Raw genomic sequence first — 20,191 nt, forward strand, 5'->3', positions numbered from 1 at the left:
GGAGGCCAGGGCCATGAATGCTTAGTCTATTACAGAAGGGTGAGTGCAAAATGAAAATCAAAATGAAATTCAAGTTAATAATGAACATAACCATGAGATTTTTAATTTTGTTTTGTATAATTTAACAGTTTTAAATATTTTTCTCTATTCCTGAGAATTTCATAAATAAATACAAGGAAATGTGATCATATCCACCTTTATCTCCCCATCTAATCCCCTAACAAAACTTGGTATCTTCTTGTTTGTTGTTGTTGTTGTTTTGCTGGGGTTTAACCAATGAGCAGGTTTCAGCAGTCAACATTGTGATCATGGGGTCATTCATGTGATCATGAATATATCTTTCACCTCACAGAACACTGTTATTATTTTCAATAGTTTAAATTAGCTACAGAGTATGCCAATTCATCTGATAATGCTGATCCATTCTATAACTCAGAGCTTTTATTGTTTTGTAATTACCTCAATTCCTAGTTTCAATAACTGAGATACTGATTTCACCATATATCCTGATTTGATTTGTGAGTTGAACCAGTGTATTACCCCAAAATAAGGCTCATAGAGTAATATCTGTTTGTGAGTCAGCTGCCCACATGTGCCATTCTTTTATGTGTGTAACCATCCTGAAATTCACTGTGAGCTGCATGCACTTGGTCTTAAAGAAAACATACATCTTAATTATACTTAACCCAGAAAGCAAGATATCAACCTGTGAAATACTCATCTTTACAAAGAGGACTTCAAACTTAAGAAAACATGCTTGGTTGTGGGTTTGTCCTTTGGCTAGCACCTATGAGGGTATTATATGTAGTAAAAGACTCAATAAACACATAACAAAAGAATTATATAGGGAAAGTTTTAAAATAATGACCTAAAATGCAAGAACAGAATGAGAAAGAGTAAGCTATAGAGCCAAATTAGTAACTGCTGGACTTGGTAAGAGACATGCCTTCAAGTCAAGGGTAAATTTCCTGTCCACACAGTGATCTGCTAAACTTTGTGCATGGAATTAAGTAATGTTGCACACATGACAGCTGTTGGCTACAATGATATGGATGAATTTGTTCTTACCTCTACCATGGGGATGGAACAATCACCAGACAAGCTCTAGAATATTGCATGTTGGGCACTTGGTAATGTTGCTACTGTTCTGATGACTATAATTGTTCAGTCATTTGAACATAGTGTCCCAAGTGTCCTTTGCCCTTCTTTAGTATTTTCTCATTAATTTACAATGAATCCATGAGGACACTAATCTGAAATAGCTTAAAATTACTTTTTGCTTGATTTTGTATAGTTTTATACACATTTCTTCCCCCTTCTCCTCTGATTGCTTGCCTCCTGGATTCTTCCCTTCCTTTATTCTCTTCTCCATTATTTCTCACTCTTTCTTTTCCTTCCCCTTTTCCCTCTATTTTTTCCTAATTATCTTTTTCCCCTAACAGATATTATTCTAAATTTCCGAACAACTTATGTCAGCAAGTCTGGTCAAGTTATCTTTGAAGCCAGATCTATTTGCATCCACTACGTCACGACTTGGTTCATCATTGATTTGATTGCTGCCCTGCCCTTTGACCTCCTCTATGCTTTCAATGTCACAGTGGTGAGTAGAGACATCTTCCATGTGACCTTTAAATGTTGTGTTTGATTTTTATATGTTTAGTATTAAATGTCGTTGGCAGTGTGTGCTCACTAGGGTTTGTGGCCTCTGTAATAAGGTTCTGAGATGTCCAGTGACACACAGGCCAGATTCACACTTGAGGCCATGAATTCTTTCTAATTCTTTCCTTCAATCTCAGAACCAGATATAGCATATGCAGAAAGAAAACCTGAATTTATCATAAATTTCTACTCACTAAACAAATCCTTTGATACCAAACCACCTCTAGGGATAAAAGTTTCACTTTAGATTCCTAAAAGGAAATCAGCTAGAGAGTTTGGTGGGGAATTGCAAAACACTTCTTTAACTCTGTATCTCTTTATTATTTTGTTATTCATTAACAAAGCTAACGGAAGGCTGATCAGACAAAGAGGACTGCTAGCATTAGAGTACAGGAATTCACCCCCTTAAATGGCGCAACCTCACCATAAATCTTGAGGTTCTTGAGTTGATTGACACTGGTACTCCCTCTTCTTTCCACTGTCACCTTGTATCCTCACAAGGAAGAAAGTGCTCCATTTGCAGTAGTAACTGTTTTTACATTCAGTGATGACATTTTTAAAACCATCAAGTGCTTCTTTACAACCAGAGACATGTTTAGGAAGACCAATTTTGGTTTGGCACATGGTTTTTGCTGTGGTAACCAACTTTAGCCTGTAAAAACAAATGTACTAAACATTAGTTCAAATTAAACAAATTTCCTTCTCAGTTGATACCCCCTCATAGAAATCATATCCTTTTTGAAGAATTTATGTAGCAAAGTGATCAGAATTTCAATTGCAGACATCATTGGCTTCAACATGAACATACAACTTCTATCCCAACTGCTTAGTGCAGGCTTACATATTTGCATATGTGTTAATTGCTTGTGCCTTGAGAATTTGATTAGTCCTTTTTTTTTTGAGTTGAGAGCTTGAGGGTGACATCATTAGGAGGAAAGCTAATAAGAGAGAAAAGTTAGCATGTAATATCAATCCCAATGACACTGAATAGTTACCTATGTTTTCTAAAGAACATTTTGAGATTGAATTTGTCTAGATAAGTACCTAATGAAAATGCAATGACTTAAAACAAGGATTTTTCAAAGCTGCAAAATAATCTAAAAGTAGTATATAAGTTAAAAAAATGTTTATTAAAGTATTCTGAGTTCTCTGGCCAAATGGTCAAATAAATGTTGCTTAACACAGTTTGGTTTTAAATTAATTTACTGCTTTGCTACTAAATATTAATAGGATTTTTATGGTCTGTTTTTCCTTGGGTACTGAAATAAGATAATTTTAAATATGTATATGCAATATAGAATGATAAATATATACAAGAGATATTCAGTGTGTGTTTCTATACAGTTAGCCTCATTGTTGTCTAAATTAACAGGGGAGATCCTCATATTTGGTGACAACTTCACTGCCCTCCCCCCTTGCTCAGTATTAGGAATCTTGGATAAATGCTTTGTGAATGCTGTAAGTCAGAAAGAGAAACGAGAGAGAAGGAGGAGCTTTCCACCAAAGACACTGCTCCTACTTTTCACAGGCCTAGTCATTTAAAGAGCAGCACAAGTCTTCTGTCCTTAACTAAGTTAATAATTAAAAAATGTCCTATTTGAACAGAAAAGCTTGTTTAAGATATTCTGTTCCCTTTCCAACAAAACATATGATGAGAACAACTTATAAGAAATGTTCCTAGACATGGAAGCTAAAATAAGCCTGCTCCTACCAGATTTTAAATATGTCCAGTGAAAACATTTCCATAGAAGAAATTCAAAATGCAGTACGGACATCACAAAGTGCTCTGTAGTCTTTGGCTCTTGCTGCTTCTAATTGCCCTTGGCAAATGTTTTCAATCCATTCATGTATTCACCTACTGAAATCTACTATGCATCTGACTGTGAAAGGTTCTGTGAGAGACAAATACAGTGGAAAGGCCAGGGTATAGATCGCTTACCATCTGAGGAAATATCAAAACTTCACAAAATGGGCACAAAAAGTTCCTAAAGTTCTTGAGCAACTTAAAAATAAAACATGTCTATCAAATACTTTGCCTAATTTCTGGCATCAGGAAATCTTTTAATCTTACCCCTCTTTCACACATACTTCTGCTTCCCCAGTCAGGAAAATGATCATGTCCAGTTAGTAAAAGTGGAAACTGCTACCAATTTGGACAGACACACCCGTCCACAAGTAGCTTACATTTCTCTTTCATGACAAATTCAGGATAGCCATTCCAAAAGGAATAAGAATCATGATCTCCCACATTCATCAAAAGCCTGAGTCCTCATTTGCAGCAGGAAGCTGGTGTGAGCAAGCTTAGCAATATTTTTGTCTGTTTGAAATGTCCCAGTCTATCACCAGGATGTCATCCTGAATCAGAGTTGACATTCCCTGCTTGTGGTGGAAATGGCACATAAGGAAAACTCCATATTCTTTCCTGAACCACCTCCTCAGAGGTCAGAGAAAATGGGGCATGTGCTTCAATATCATTAGATAACATCCTTCACTGGGAGTTCCGTACCAGGTTCATTTCACTTAAAAATTGTCACTTGTCTATCAAATTCAGCTACCTATCAAGCAAACTCCACTCATGATAATTCTCTAAATGAAAATGTAGAGATTATAAAATCCTAGCATGTGATCATGTGTTGCACACCAGCTTGATAAATGGTAGACGAAATCTTGACTGTGAAGGGAAAGAGAAAGCTAAACTTGACCATAAAGAGTATCAAGAAGAAATAGAAGAGCACAATAGCCACCAGGTTCCCAAGTGCTCATTGGGTAAAGGTGCTTGCTGCTGAGCCTGGCAACCTGAGTTACATCTCAGGGGCCCACATACTGGAAAGAGAGAACCTACTCCTGAGGATTACCCTGTGACTTTCACAGGCAGGAGAAGAGAAGGGAAAGGAAGGGACAGGAGACAGGGAGAGGAGAGGAGGAGAAGAGAGAAGGAAGACAGAAGAAGAAGAAGAAGAAGAAGAAGAAGAAGAAGAAGAAGAAGAAGAAGAAGAAGAAGAAGAAGAAGAAGAAGAAGAAGGAGAAGAAGAAGAAGGAAAAAAGGTTTAAGAAAAGATTGTGTTGTGTTTAAGTGCAGAATAATTCACAAGATTAGGATTGAGCACAATATTGTTGAATATCTGTTCATATGTTGAGATATGATTAGCTTATATCTTGATCTGTCTATTCATTTTTTTGTCCATTCATTCTTATGTCAATTATTTGCTCAGGGCTTTCAAACACTGGCAATATTCTACATATATTTTTCTTAGAGATAAGGAAAAATGAGTAACAGAGGAAATAATTGAAATCAATTGACCAGCTGGTTTCTAGGTAATCCCTCCAAAGATGCTGACCTTGTCTGTGATTATATTCTGTGAAGAGGAGACTAATTGTAGCCACAAGCTATAGTTTTTCCTCCTCTGTTGTAGCTCCACCAAGAAAGTAAATGGTCAAGGAGTCCATCAAACTGTTTCTACGTATGTTGATACTCTTGTGTTTTCTACTTTAGAATGCTCTCTGAAGTTCTGTGAAGGTGGCTAGAGAGCATGTATTAGGTGCACCTCTCATTAACACTAATTCTGACCATGCCTGGGTTCACCAATGGCTTGTATCTTTCAATTTATGCCTGAATTCGGGAAAGTATCCCTTGAGTCAGAAGTCTATAATTTAACTATAGGAAAAGATAGGGAATAGGAGATGCACCAAAATTTTTCATTCCACTTGATTTTAGTTTCCAAACCCTCTGGAGAGAAGCTCCAGGTCTGAATGCCTGCCTCTCTGAAGGTCTTCTCTGTTCATTGATAGTGGTAGAAACAAAGTAATTTAGCCAATGACACAGAAGGTGCCACTGGTACTTGAGTGTGAAGTACTTACTCAAGTTTTTGGATCAGCTGACTTAAAGAAATGAATCTTTCCAAGTCAGCATGGAGTTAATGAAAACCTAGCCTCAGAAAATGAATACCAAAAAAAAATCTTAAATTAAAATTATTTTATTATGACTTTCTGAGATTTTGTTCAATATGTATGAACTACTTACAACACAAATCTATTCTCTGTAGAGGGAAAGCAGACTTGACAGAAAATGTGTCCAAGGTGAGAGAGACATCTTACACTCAGTGTGTCTTAGTTGCCGAGAATTATATAAAAATTTGTATACCATCAGGCAGAAAACAAAGTCAATTATAATGAATAAAGTCAAGTGTTTGCAGGAAAAATTAAATGAACCTCTGTAACCTTTAGTCTACCTTACTTCATCCTTTCACCTTTTGACACAGTATCTGAGGAGCAGAAACACTCCTCAGTAGGCTCACAGGGGTGAAACCACCATCATTTTGCATTTCAGAAACTTTCCACCGTGGGTGTGGGTTACATAAAACACTGTGCTATGAGTGCAGCTTCTGTGCCAAGCCACGGCTCTCTGTCCCCACCACAGGTGTCCCTTGTGCATCTCCTGAAGACTGTCCGGCTGCTGCGTCTTTTGCGCCTCCTACAGAAACTGGACCGTTATTCTCAGCACAGCACAATCGTCCTCACCCTGCTCATGTCCATGTTTGCTCTCCTTGCACACTGGATGGCATGTATCTGGTATGTCATTGGAAAAATGGAGAGGGAGGACAACAGCCTTCTCAAGTGGGAAGTCGGTAAGGGCTTCTCTACAAGTTTCCACTTTTAGTTAAAAGGGAATGTTGTGTAGAGTATGAGGGAAGTGAAAGGTGTTTGTGAATCTATTCTAGTCACTTATTTATTAATTGTTTTTTACTATACTGGGTTGTGTAGACTATTTTCATCTGTATATAATGTACTTTCAGTGCATTTTCAATCCTCCTCCATTCTCCGCTTCCATGCCCTCCCCCCTCCTGCCAATCCTCTTTTCCCTACATGGTTTTATGAATATATTCCTTCTTATTGATTTTTTTTTTCAGTTTAAAATACAAGTGACAAAAGTTTCCTTCAGGAGCCTTGCATTGTTATCAAAATTTATAAGGTTCAAACTTTAGGCTAAAGAAACTTGAAAAAGATCTAAGTTGTTCAAAATGTCCAGCAAGTCTATGGAAGCGTTGGGATAAATGTGCAGTCCTACCTTGACATTGCCCAGTGTAGAGCTAGTAGCAGGAAATTGTGGGAAACTGCTCCAAGGTCCTTCACTAAGTTGTTGAACCACAAGAAAACAATGGTTTATGTCTGAGTTTGTCTTCTTCTTTTTTTTTTTTTTTTGGTTTTCAAGACAGGGTTTCTCTCTGTAGCTTTGTGCCTTTCCTGGAACTCACTTTGTAGACCAGGCTGGCCTTGAACTCACAGAGATCCGCCTGCCTCTGCCTCCCGAGTGCTGGGATTAAAGGCATGCGCCACCACCACCCGGCGCTGAGTTTGTCTTCTAATGAAGAAGATGAGCCTTTCTTTCTCATTAGGAAAGTGAACTGCCAAAAGGACATATCATACTCAGAGGATCAGTAATGGAACAGAAGACAGGATTATTTACAAATATTTCAAACATTTAGTAGTTCCACAATCCATAAAATGTTGGGGTTTCTCTTTCAAGTGTTACATAATTTAGCATAAATGAATATGCAAAGACAAGCACAGGAACACATTTTAATCTATGGATTTTTACAGAAAATGAAAATTCTCAAGAGGTAGATACCCTTTTACACTGAAGCAGCCACCATTTTTCCGCACTCTCTAAAGTTGCCACAGCACCGTCCATTGGAGGGCCGTCGTTTTCACTTTTGTTTGACATTTAATCAAAAGAATCTATCTCTTAGTTGGCTGAAATTTCTTCACTTATCCTCTCCATCAAAAATCAATTTTGAACTTTTGGAAGAAGCTCAGCCCTTTGCAGAGGACTAAACCACAGGAGACTCTCAGCAAGAGAAGTGCCCAATATGTCCAGCTGCTGGGCAGCTTTTGCTTGGAGCATCCTGTGCTTTATCCTAAATGTCACTCTCTCACCACGGAGCATGTACAAAACCTTCACAGGGCATCCCTAAACACAAGCTGGAGATCTTGAGGAAGCAGGTTGAAGAAAGTTAATTTCCTTACCAGGTCCTCAACAAAACAAAATAGCCTTATTCTTCTCAACTGAGCTCTACAAAGTGACTGATGTGTTATGATGATTTTCCTCTCAGAAGGGCTTCTTTTCTTCCTTTTTAATAACATAGCATGTTTTAAATATCTTGCTATGGTTCTGAATTCTCAGAATGAATGAAGGACATAAGTAAAACTGTAGCGTGGAAGCAAAGGTGTCCTAGATAAAAAAAAAAAAAAAAAGAGAGATCCAGTTGGAGAAAGAAGGAGAGGGAGAGCAAAAAAGATGGATAGGAGAGTCGGGATCTGACTTTGCTGACACCACTGGCCTCCCTGGGATGCTCTGGTGTTGTCTTAACAGTTTCCAGTGAGTTGCAGGATTTGAACTGCCTTTTGTTTTCAGTCCATATTAAAATTCTTTCTTGTGGTCCACATCTGATTCTACCTTAGGCCTGGTCTGATTTCCTTCAGACTCCAGACCTGTACATTCATATTAATTGGTAAGGTTTGTCATCTGAAAGTCTCCAGCTGGGAAATTCAGCTTCCTTACACTCTAAAATTCGAGTTAGATGAGGAGTGCTTTTCGTTGCCCTTCTACTGTGTAAGCTATGCTACAGAGATGCCATTTAGCTCTTGTTTTTCTTCCCACAAATATGCAGAGCTGTTTATATTTTAAGAAAGAGGGAGCCAGCAACTGAAAGTGTACCACATTAGCCCCAACCTTGACCATGGTGTTCACTGTCACAGGAAGGTTGTAAGCTGGTCTCATCCCGGCAAAGGCAGAATGGAACACCGCAGTTGCAGTAAGGCATGGGCTCACATTTGTAAACCTTTGCTGCCCTCCCTAACCAACTCTTAGATTTTCACTAATTTAGTTCAGCTATCTGGACCACAGTTCCCTTGTCTACAATGTAAGAACTCCACTAAATAACTGAAAATCTTTTTCTGGATTCCATGATACATGATTCTCTGAAAACACAAATTCAAAACTGTGTGCTTCCTAAGAATATATGAGATATATATATATTCTTATCACAGGCTAGTGTCCATCCACCATCTGCTGCAGACACCCAAAATCAGCTAGTTTGAGGGTATATCTGGAGGTTTTGTTAAGATCATGGCTTATCATAGAATCACTATTTTTACTCAGATTAGGTTAAAGTAATCTCTTTGGAGATTAGATTTCCTGTCTGAATAGTTCTTGAGATGTGATTAGAAAGGAGTTATGCTCGTCATGCCTGTAAATATGTTTGGATAAGGAGTTTCCCTTCCTCTAAAATTACTTGTATCATTTGTGTACTTACTAAATTGTTTCCTAGCTAAGATTTGTCTGCATATTAAATAATTGGAGCTTTTCTACCTGTTAGTTTATTTTTACTGTGTAAATTCTTTTTGGTAGTGGTAAGTTTTATCTTTTTCTCCTCCAATTACCATAAATCAAAAAATTTAGCACATAAATAAAATCCTGTTAGAGAACACATTGTTCTTTACTTTTGTGGCTAACACATAGAACAGGTTCTTCTGTCCAAAGGACAGATCTCTTTTTAATCATTGTCAATTATCCAATTATTCTCTTTTTTGTCCTTGGCAAGTTCAATACTGACAGCTAAAGTGCTTTGGCATTTTGTTTCAAAACAAACTGAAGTTCATCATTATGCCTGGTCAATGCCAGTTTTTATAAGATGTCTTTTTTTTTTTAGAATCAAGACTCTATTTTTTGGATTATTTTATTAGAAACTTGTTGTGAAATGATTTGTCTGTATTTCAGTTCATATTTTTATATATATGAATCTATTATTTAGGTGATTTTGAGGTTTGTCTGGGTGTTTTTATTAGACTAAGGAGGACCCAAATCCAACTTATTTTATCAAATGAGAAAAATCTAGCTGTAGGTTATGCAAGCTCTATATGTGTTGATTTATTCTCTACATGACTACTCTTTGGGATACAACTCTTGGCATGGTTGAATGGATCAATAGTCAGCGTCATTCATGACTAAATGGTATTCATGGTTCAGGAACCTAGACTCTCAAACTTGTCTAGAAATCTCTCTATAGTCTTGACTGTTAAGAAGATTACAAGGAAAGACTGGAAAACTTTTCTGGCAAAGACGGAGTTAACAAACAGGCTGATCACTATGGGTTTGCTCATTTATCTGAAAATAACATTTTTAGGTGTTCGTTGCATACTTAGTTCTTTCTACCAAAACTAGTATGTTGGATATCATGGAGCAAATCCTTAGATTTTGCCTTTAGATATTGCCTCTACAGCTTGTGCTTTGTACTAAGGCAGAACAGGTCAGAGGGTTCTTTTAGAAGCTGAGGTCCTTTAATATAGAACAGCAGGAAAGAGGGAGAAACCATTAACTTTGCTTCCTCTCCAATGTCTGTAAAATGTCAATAATGCTCTAAGTCTCTTTGAGGTTGTCAGTATTAAGTTACCAAACATATAAACATATGTGAAGCATATTGGAAGCTGGCTCGGTGCTTGCTGTGCAAGTGTGGGATCCTGTGTTTAGATCTCCCGGTAAAAGCAATATGTGGTATAGAGGACCAACAAGCAAGGTTGTCATTGGTGCATTCACACTCACATACAAGCACATGCATACTTTCCCACATATATATACATCACACACACATGCAAAGATGAAAAATGGAATTTGAAGCTCTGTAAAGTCATTAGCATTGTAGCTAGCACCTAGTCACTGTCAATAAATCCTGTCTGCTATAGCTGTCATAATGATATTATTATGACAACTACTCTTATGAAAGAAACCAATGAATATCATTTTGCATAGGAAGGTTATTTAGAAGATAATTGCAAAGTGTTGCCATTTGATTTGGGTATTGTGCTCAATAAGTCATATGCATTACCTATAGGATGTTTTGTTCTGAGTGTTAACAGAGTTAAAATTAACATAATTGGTAGGTCCTACATCCATCCTGAACGCCTGTTAAGGTGTGACAGTTTTTATGGAATGTGGATAAAGAGTGTTAAGGGTTATGTTTAACTCTATAAATTTAACAAGTAAATTTGAGAGTATTTTTTAAAGTTGAATATTTATTTGGTTGCAAGGAAATGTTTTTATTGGCCTCTTTTGGAGGGCTGCTTTGTTTGTTTGTTTCCTATAAGAAACTTCAATACAGGCAAACTATGTGACAAGGTCTTGGAGTATTACTCAGCACTTACTAATTATGTAAGAGGCACTGGATCCACCCTCAGTGCTGCAATAATGACAGGTGTGAGATTTCTTAGGCTTCCATGTGTCTCAGTTAATAAGTGTGCATTTTGTTGTAATTATTATCATTTCTAGAATTCAATTAATGGCAGCTGTAAAGCTCTGTTAATGACATTGAAATTGTTTTTAAAGCACTCTCCTGGGATCTTAATTAGGAATAATTCAGTTTCAAGCTGCTACAATTTAGATTTGAATCCACCTCAAGGATTTGCTAGGCCTGTGACCCCAGTTGCGGCATGGCCTGAGTGAGTCTGGTTTCCTCATCTGTAGCAGGTGTGGATGTACAGCTCTTCCTAGAAACTGCCTCACACAGTATCTGATGCATTAGGTGCTCCTGCTCCTGACTCCTACCATTGCCACCTCTGTTCTTACATCTTCAAAGTCTCTGGCCTCCATACCCAGTGAACAGTGCTAGAGAAAAACAACAGCTCTATCCAAATTTAGTGAGGTCATGAGTCTTGCTTTTCATTCACATTCTGAATTATAGAAAGAAAAAGGAATCAGTGGGCAGGACCCATGGACTCATCGGTTCTTAGAACAAATCTTGAGAAACGAACTATAGGGACACAGTAAAAATAACAAGAAACTCAACAGCTGTTCTACATATGTTGGAGTGGGATTTCCTGTTATCTCACCCTATGCTTCCTGGTCCCTGAAGAGTGAATACATAATGACCACATATTATTCACATGCCAAAAAATGTCTAATATCATCAGACTGCCAAGACAAAAAAGAGACTTGGTTTTAGTTTCGTTTCTGTTTCTGTGAGAAAATGTCCTGATGAAAAGCAGCTTAGAGGAGAAGGGTTTTATTCAGCTTGTAATTCCAGGTTATAGTCCATGATTAAGGGGAAGTCAAGACATAAACTCAAGCAGCTAGTCACGTCATATCCACAGTCAAGAGTAGAGAGAAATGAATTATGCAGACTTATTTGCTTGTTGATTGCTCTTAGTATCCCCACCACCCAAACTGATCAGGAACTCCTCATCAAGGTAATAGTGCCACCCATAATGGGCTTGATCTTCCTACATCAATTAACAATCAAGATAATCCCCCATAAACATGTCCACAGACCAGTCTGATCAAGATAATTCCTCACTAAGACTATCTCAGCAGGCGATTCTAAGTTATGGCATCTTAATGGTTAAAACTAACCAGTTTTATTCTACCTCTGTAGTACATATGCAGTAGAGAAATTCTCCCTTAAGCAGTATGTTAGCCAGCTGGCCAAAAATAATAAAATAAAGGCAAAAAAAGAAGGACAAATACCTAACATATTTAATCTTATACTTAAAAGCTTCAGAAAAATTGATAAACTATTTATTAAAAGCCTTCTTTGAATCATCACACCCTTCACCGATGTCATCACGTGAAGTTGAATTGGCTGAGTTGCGGGGATTGGGTAATGTTCCATGTATCTCGCTTGCTCTAGCACAGTCTGCACTCCTTATGCAGGCACGATAGTGAACTCCTCCTTAGTGTTTAATGCCTTAGCTCAACTGATCCAAGTCAGTAGGTCCATCTTCTATTTATTACATTATATATATATATATATATAACATAATATATGTAAATATAACATATTATTTTATGTTCTTTCTCAAATTTTTCAATTTAAGATTATAACAGACTGAACTTTGAAATAGATGATCTACCAAGGGATAGAAGGTAGTTGATAACACAAGAGTTAGTCTCTTAATTCTCACGTTGGAATCGGCTTATCTTTTGTAGACATACAAAATGCATCTATGTCAATCATAGACAAACACAACAGAAGAACCTAGAAAAGGAGAAAAATTACTTTGTATATGACTTAGGATGTTTCATTGATAATTTTAGTGCTGGGACACCTGTATCTCATTGGATAAAGCATCATAAATCTGAGGATCTCTAAATTATTAACTGCTAAGTATGTGTATGCCTCATGTAACAGGCGGATAACTGACCAGACTTATGTATGGCAGGCTGATTACTTCACTAAGTGAATCATATTTCCCTGGAGCAGACAGGATTTATTGGCACTCTACCTTACAGGTTTTATAGTAAGGATTATAAAAACTCTTTAAGATGAGGCTTTTCCATAAGATTCACATTGTGAGGACCCATGAGATAAAGAAGGGGGTGGATTGAAAATATTGTGGGTAGGACTGGAGAGATAGTTTATCCAGCTAGAGCACTTACTGCTTGTGGCAATTTGAATGAGATGTCCCTCATAGGTCTTGAGCATTTGAACACTTGGTCTCAAGTTTGTGGAACTGTTTGGGAAGGATTAGGATATATGGACTTGTAGGAGGTGTATCACTGAGGGTGGGCTTTGAACTTTCAAAAGCTTCTTGCCATCCCAAATGTGATCTCTGCTTCACGTTCATGGTTGAGGTTGTGAAATCTCAGCAGTTACTCCAGCACCATACCTGCCTGCCTGCCTGCGTGCTGTGGTGCTGTCCACCATGACTGTGATGGACTCCTATTGCTCTGGAACTAGAAGCCCCAAATAAAGCCTTCTATAAATTGCCTTGGTGGCAGTGATTTATCACAATAGAAAAGTAATTAATATACTACTCTTGCCAAGGATTCACTTTCAGTTCCCAGCAACAAAACTGAGTGACTCTTGAGTGACTCCCAACCACCTGTAACTCTAGCTCCATGGAATCAGGCTTCCTCTTCTGACCTCTGTGGGCACATGCGTGCAATGCACATAACACTACACACACACACACACACACACACACACACACACACACACACACACACACACATACACACACTTAAAAATAAATGTTGAAGAAGGAAGATCATAGAGAGCATACAAATATGTCTCCCAGAGATTGAAGTAAGCACTTCCAGGTCTCTGAGAATTACCTGGCTTTGTCCCTTTGCTTTTCCTTTTTTTTTTTTTCCTGTAACAGTGTCATACTAGGTAGCCTAGGCTGCCTTCAAAGTCATGATCTTTCTGCCTTAGCACTCTGAGTACTGGTATTGTAGGTACTGACACCACTCCTAGCTTCAAACTGTTAAAAATAGTGCCTTCGACTTTAAAGTCTCACTAGGGCCACCACAGATCTCAAAATACAGGTCAGTAGGTCTGTGGTGTAGCCCAGTCCCTTTCTTTGCACCAGGCTCCCAAGAGACCTGGGTGTTGCCAGTTCATCTCTCTGCACTTTGAGTAGAAATGCTATGGAAGTCTTGAGGTTGGAGGGATCATATGCAGGCAGTAATAAAGAGCTCTAATCTGAAGCAGCTCGGTGCTTCCTATCTTCTTCCATTGCCTCAGCCTCTTCCAATCCCCAGTTTGTCAACACATTTCTTTGTTCCCAATAGATTGTGGAGGTCCACTAGAAAATAACAACCATCAGTGCTGAAACAGTTACACACAGCTCTGAAGGTCGTCATCAGGAACTGTTCCTATGATTGTTAGTGATGGGAATTGAAAATCAAGCACTGCATCTTTATTGGAAAAAGTCTCTAATTCTCTATTCAGCTTCAGAAGGAAGCTTCTGGAAAACAGAAAATAGTTCCAGCTTTTTGACTCAAGTTTTTATTCTCTTTTGCCACAGAGAGTAAATGGTTTGTTTAAAAAACTCAGACTCCCTTATTATTTTGAGTAATATACAACACATTTTCCTCATAGATACTGGAGAAATGGAAGAAATAGAAATGTCTATTCATCATTGCTGCAATCTGATCTTATGTTTAAACTTATTTGAACATTTTGAGATAATAAAGCAAAAAAGAAAAAAAAAGAGTTTTCAATGACATGTGTCAATCCTTTCTAAAAGGACTTCTGTGTTTCAGATAGTAGGCAGGCAGCTGATAAGATTCCAGGTCACCAGGGCTTCTGGGAGACAAAGACAAAGACACACCCAGAGAACACTGGTTTCAATGCATAGACTCTTTGCCCCAGAGTTCCTGCATATCCTCACACTTTAGAACACAAGCTGCCAGCCATGAAGCTTCTATTGTCATAGAAGCTTGAGAAAAGAGACCCATTTTTACCCCTGTCCTGGAGGACTTGAAGGCACAGTGCAATCTACAAAATCCTGAAGAATGTGCTACAGCTGTATTTAACCAAATCTTTGGTACATATTATTAGTTTCTGCTGACAAACTAACAGCTTGTAAAATTGGGGTTAAAAAATGCCATGGGAAATGTTTTTAAACTCCATATTATAATAGGAAAGAAAACCAATGTTTTTAATTTTTTTATAATAAAGAACACTACACATATTATCTCATAGTAAATCTATACTAGAAAAAGATTATCATCATCTATAAAATAGAAACAATAAATAATATCTAACTGGAGAGTCTCAAACGAGCTTAAATAAGACCATGTAAAATAGCTTGCAAACATAGGAATGCCATGGGATTACAGAGTGGGATTGCGTTATAATTAGCAATACACACACAAGTATATATGAATACAGATATGTGTGTGAATAGACATATATGGATCATCTTTATACCACAAACACCTGCATGTGCTCTCTCTGATCCAGACTGATCAAGGTGAATGTAGAATGTCTCCTGATGAGTCATTCCATGTGTACTACTAATAGGGGAAGAATTTCTAAAATCAGTCCTTGTTCAGTATTTGGAAATAAATTCCACCATTTCTATATTTCTTAATGATACCTCATTATTTGTACAGTTAAAAGGCAGCATATTAATTACTCTTGTGGTTAAAAGTGAACTGCTAGGAAGTACAGGCAATGAAAGCAAAAAATGTCAGACACTGGGATTCTGTTGTTAAATTGTGATTTTGTTCTGGGGACTTTTGCTGTGAAATTTTTTAATTTCTTCAGTATTCAGTACCATTTAAAGAAGGAGTTGGTTTGTTTCTCTCATGGAACCAGGTAGTCATTACAATAAGTTCAGAAATAGTTAAGTATTCATATATATCATTATTAAGCCATTGTGCTTGTCTGGTTCATAAAACATTGTCCAGGTTATTGCACCGCTATCTGCATTGTAACACCATAACCTGGCTCATGCCCCTTTTCAATATTTACCTTTTAATATTTTAAAACATTTTATTAAAAATTTTATAGGATATATTTTTTAATGAAAAAAGTATTTTTGATAAAAAGAAAGATATATTTTATCATATTCTTTCACCTCCCCCAAAGCCTTTCAAATTCCACCTCCCTACCCACCCATTTATGTTCTTCTTCTCCCTCAAAAAAAAGACAAAATATCTAAAAAAAAAAGTCAAAGCAAGCAAACAAAAAATACCAAAACAAACAAACAAAAAAATTAAATCTGTTTTTTGTTAGCCAACTACTCCTGGGCATGGGACCTGACCTAGAGTGTGGTTGATCTATTCAGAGACACTCTATTGGAGAAAATGGGTATTTTTCCATTTCCCAGCAGGTATCAATAGCAAATAGTTTCTGTGTGAGGGGTAGGACTTCCCTTCTCAATGCTGAGATTTTGTCTGGTTAGCATCACTAAAGGTCTTATGCATGCTGTCATTGTCTCTCTGAAATCATATGTACAACAGCCCTGTTGTGTCTGGAAGATCTTGATACCTTGGAGTCATCCACCACCTATGTATGGCTCTTACAATATTTCTGCCTCTTCTTCCACATAGATCCCCAATCTTGAGGGGAGGGGTTTGATGAAGACATCACTTTAGGACTGATTACTCTAAAATCTCTCTGGACATAGTCCAGTTGTAGGTCTGCATGTTAATTACAATCTACTGCTAGAAGCTTCTCTGATGAGGGTTGAGTGATGTTCTGATCTGAGTCTTAGTCTGGTATGACTGTGGTTCCCTGGCAGAGAATGGTTCTGGGGGTTGAAGGAGTCACAGATGTTTGGAGATGGGATAGAATGGAAGGTTGAATGGGGCAGCAGGGAAGAACTAGGGGAGGTCCTGAGTCTTCACCAAAAGGCAGAGTCCCAAGAGGATGAAGGTGGTCTGGGCTGACCTCTTCTCTCAATCAACTTAGATTCCAGCCAATGCATTCCTCAAACCTTCTAACAACAATTGCTTACTTTCTTTTTTTTTTAACTTTATTTTATGTGCATTGGTGTTTTGCCAAGGGTGTCAGGTCCCCTGGAACTGGAGTTACAGAAAGTTGTGAGCTGCTGTGTGGGTGCTGTGAATTGAACCCAGATCCTCTGGAAGAACAGGCAGTGCTCTTAACCACTGAGCCATCTCTCCAGCTCCCAATTGCTTACTTTCAACTGTTTATCTCCCACTTAAGATGAATTATAACTTGTTTTTCATTTGCTAATTTAAGTTGTTAGGAAGTTTATATACATAACAAGTCCTCTGTTCATGATCTCAGTAAAGAAAAATTGTCAGTCTTATTTCAGTCAAGGAAGAATGCATTGAAAGCTCTTAAGTTATTGATGTATTTATAATTTATTGTGAAAATTAATTCTTAGAGTAAAAGACTATGAACACTGACTACCTCTATGTTCAGGCTAAGTCGCTGATTTAAAATTTAAGAATGAAATTTCAAAACATTTCCAGAAAAGGCTGGAGTGGTTAAGATGGCTCAGTGGTTAAGAGTGCTTGCTTGCTGCTCTTGCAGAGAAATGGAGTTCAGTTCCCAGCACCCATAATCGGTAGCTCACAACCATATGTAAGGCCAGCTTCAGGAAATCTGATGCCCTCGCCAGGGCTCTGTGGGCATCCACACTATCTGCACATAGACACACGTACAAGCATGCATATACATAAATAAAAATGCTATATGTGTACATATATACATATACATATGTATATATTTTAAAAATGCTTCCAGTCTTTGTATCATTCACACTAATATGCTTTACCCAAACAGTTTAGATGGATAAACTTTAATGGTAGAACTAAACTCTAGAACCTTCATGTCATCTTCCTGGGGATAAAAGATTCTTGAGAAGATAAAGATTTGTGATTCAGATTAATTATTACTATCTAGAAATGGTATTGTCACTTGAGCTGTATTAAAATGTGTATATTTTATTAAAATTCTTATATTATCTCTCATTATGCCTCCTATGAAAATTTAAAATGTTAATTTTAGACGTGATTCCTTAATGTCTTTATATTTTTATATTGCACTAAATTTGTCTATTGCTATTATAATTTTTATTAATTAAATTTGTTCTTAGACTTTGCATATATACATATTATATACTGACCACTCTCACTATCTATCTCCCTACCTCCCTTCTCTCTTCCCCTCCACTCCACAAATCTCTCTCACATTCATGTCTATTCATTTTGTTGAGATTAAACAGGGTCATCTGTGTTACCATGAGTTTGGCATTATTCACTAAAATCTGGTAGGCTTGGCAATGAGTATATAATTAAAGAGAGTGATTAATTATACCTTTCCCAGAATCTAGTTCAGAGGTAAAGAGTAGGGGCCTGTGACTCCCCCTTCCTTGAATGATTGGTGGTTGCTCTTGTGTGGGAATGGTACAGGTAGTTGTGAGTGGCACAAGGGTTGGATATAAATAATGCCATTTTGCAGCCCTCCACCCTGTTGTCCAGCTCTTACATGATTTCATACTATGTGGTCACATTGAGGCAGAAAATTACAAGCAACGGTTTCAACCATATGTGACTTTAACTTTACCAGGAATAAGAGGGTGTTGATGATTTAAGCCCCCTCTTTACTCCCTATCTTGTTTTGCCACTTTTTTGTATTTCCTGTTAGAGTAAATGCCAAACATGGGTCCATCTTCAAACAGCAGTTAAGTTTTGATTGGCAATGTTCATAGCTCTTCAATCCAGAGCTCTCACCCATAGAGATACCTCTTGTTCTTCAGTCTTCAGAGACTGCTCTTGGATCTTAAACATCTTGCACACTGCTGCAACTTCAGACTTGGAAGTATATTCTCTATAGTCTGGCTTCCTATGCCACCCCTAAAAGAGTCTATGGTGTCAGTCCCTGGAAATGTTATTCCTTCTGGCCTCGTCCCTTCTACACTTAGGTGTTTTCCTGCATGAATCAACTGGTAGGATCACTGATGATGCTCTCAAACTTGAGATATGTCACACAGAAAATGCTACCTTTACAGTGGCCCCAAAGGCAAGGAGAGCATTTGAAGAAGGAAAGTTTGGTTTGGGGGGAGGGGTTAAAGGTGAGTCAGGTCTAGTTGATTTGAGGCTTGGTTAATTAATTAATTGATTTTCAAATTGATTTTCAAATGCCCACACAGTTTCCCAATATAATTTTTGGAATAGTTCATTCTTTCCCATTAATTAAATGTGGCATTTTAATCATATTTAATTATGATTTATGACATTATTAAACTTCATTCTTCCATCAAGTCTAATTTTGCACTACTATTTCAGCATTTTAATTATTGTGCTGCTTAAAACTTGGTAGAGTAAGCAGAGTGGGAACCATTCAAATCTGTCTTTTTACTTAAGTCAATATTATGAGAAAATTACTTTCATCAAAATCCAAATGGGATTTTAGTTGGAGTTCATTTTAGAAACAAGATTGAGAATAATTCTTTTGTTAACACTGAGATACTTTTGGCAGAAGGTTATGGTATTCAGTCTCCATTTATTTAAAATATTCTCTTATAATTAAGTAAAATTATGCATTTCCTTCACAAAAGTTGCATATAATTCTTAAGTTTATTTCTAATTATTTTACATTTTTGTTCTTCTATGAGTGGAATCCATTTTACATCAATTTTGTTATAATTATGACTGAATAAAAAGTTGGTGGCTTTTAAATAATATTTCATAAAAATTTCAAGTAATACATATCTAATGTGCTCCATAAGCTTTTATTAGTTCCTTGTAGTTTCAAAAGATAATCAGTTCATCGACAAATACTAACAAATTTCACTTGTCTATTAGCTTGAGAAAGTTATTTACCTAATTAACTACTAAGAGATTTACTGAAAATGATTTAAATACCAACATATTATCATCATTATTATTATTGTTGCTTGATGATTCAGAAAAGTTTGGTTCTTTGTAAGAGAAAAGTTCATTATATTCATTTATTTCTTTGTGGCATACATGTCATAAGACAACTGCAAAGAGTAGTGTCTCTTCTTTGACCATGTGGGTCCAAGAAATCAAAATCATGTCATCAGGCTTGGCTACAAAAGCCTTTACCTGCTGAATCATCTCTCTGCTCCCCACCTCCATGTATAATGCTGAGAGTTAGGGAAATAGTCTTCCATAAGCAAGGAATTCCCTGATTGGTTATTTAATATCAAGTATTTAGCCCTGAAATAATGTACATACAAGTAATATTATATGGATTGAGCACATTTTAGTTATATATTGAAGAATACACACACACACACACACACACAC

At 37.1% G+C, this 20,191-nt stretch overlaps 1 protein-coding gene across 1 annotated transcript in view; it reads left to right on the forward strand.

Moving 5' to 3' along the window:
- Window positions 1-20,191, forward strand: part of Kcnh8 (potassium voltage-gated channel subfamily H member 8) — a 383,313-nt gene that overhangs the window by 243,028 nt on the left and 120,094 nt on the right. Inside the window, exons 6-7 of the mRNA XM_052745629.1 lie at window positions 1,443-1,600; window positions 6,077-6,284. Coding sequence (XP_052601589.1) covers window positions 1,443-1,600; window positions 6,077-6,284 — 366 coding nt within the window. The remainder of the gene's footprint in view (window positions 1-1,442; window positions 1,601-6,076; window positions 6,285-20,191) is intronic.

Source organism: Peromyscus californicus, unplaced genomic scaffold, assembly GCF_007827085.1.
Source record: "Peromyscus californicus insignis strain IS unplaced genomic scaffold, ASM782708v3 Scaffold_19__1_contigs__length_69161282, whole genome shotgun sequence".
Lineage (NCBI taxonomy): Eukaryota > Metazoa > Chordata > Mammalia > Rodentia > Cricetidae > Peromyscus > Peromyscus californicus.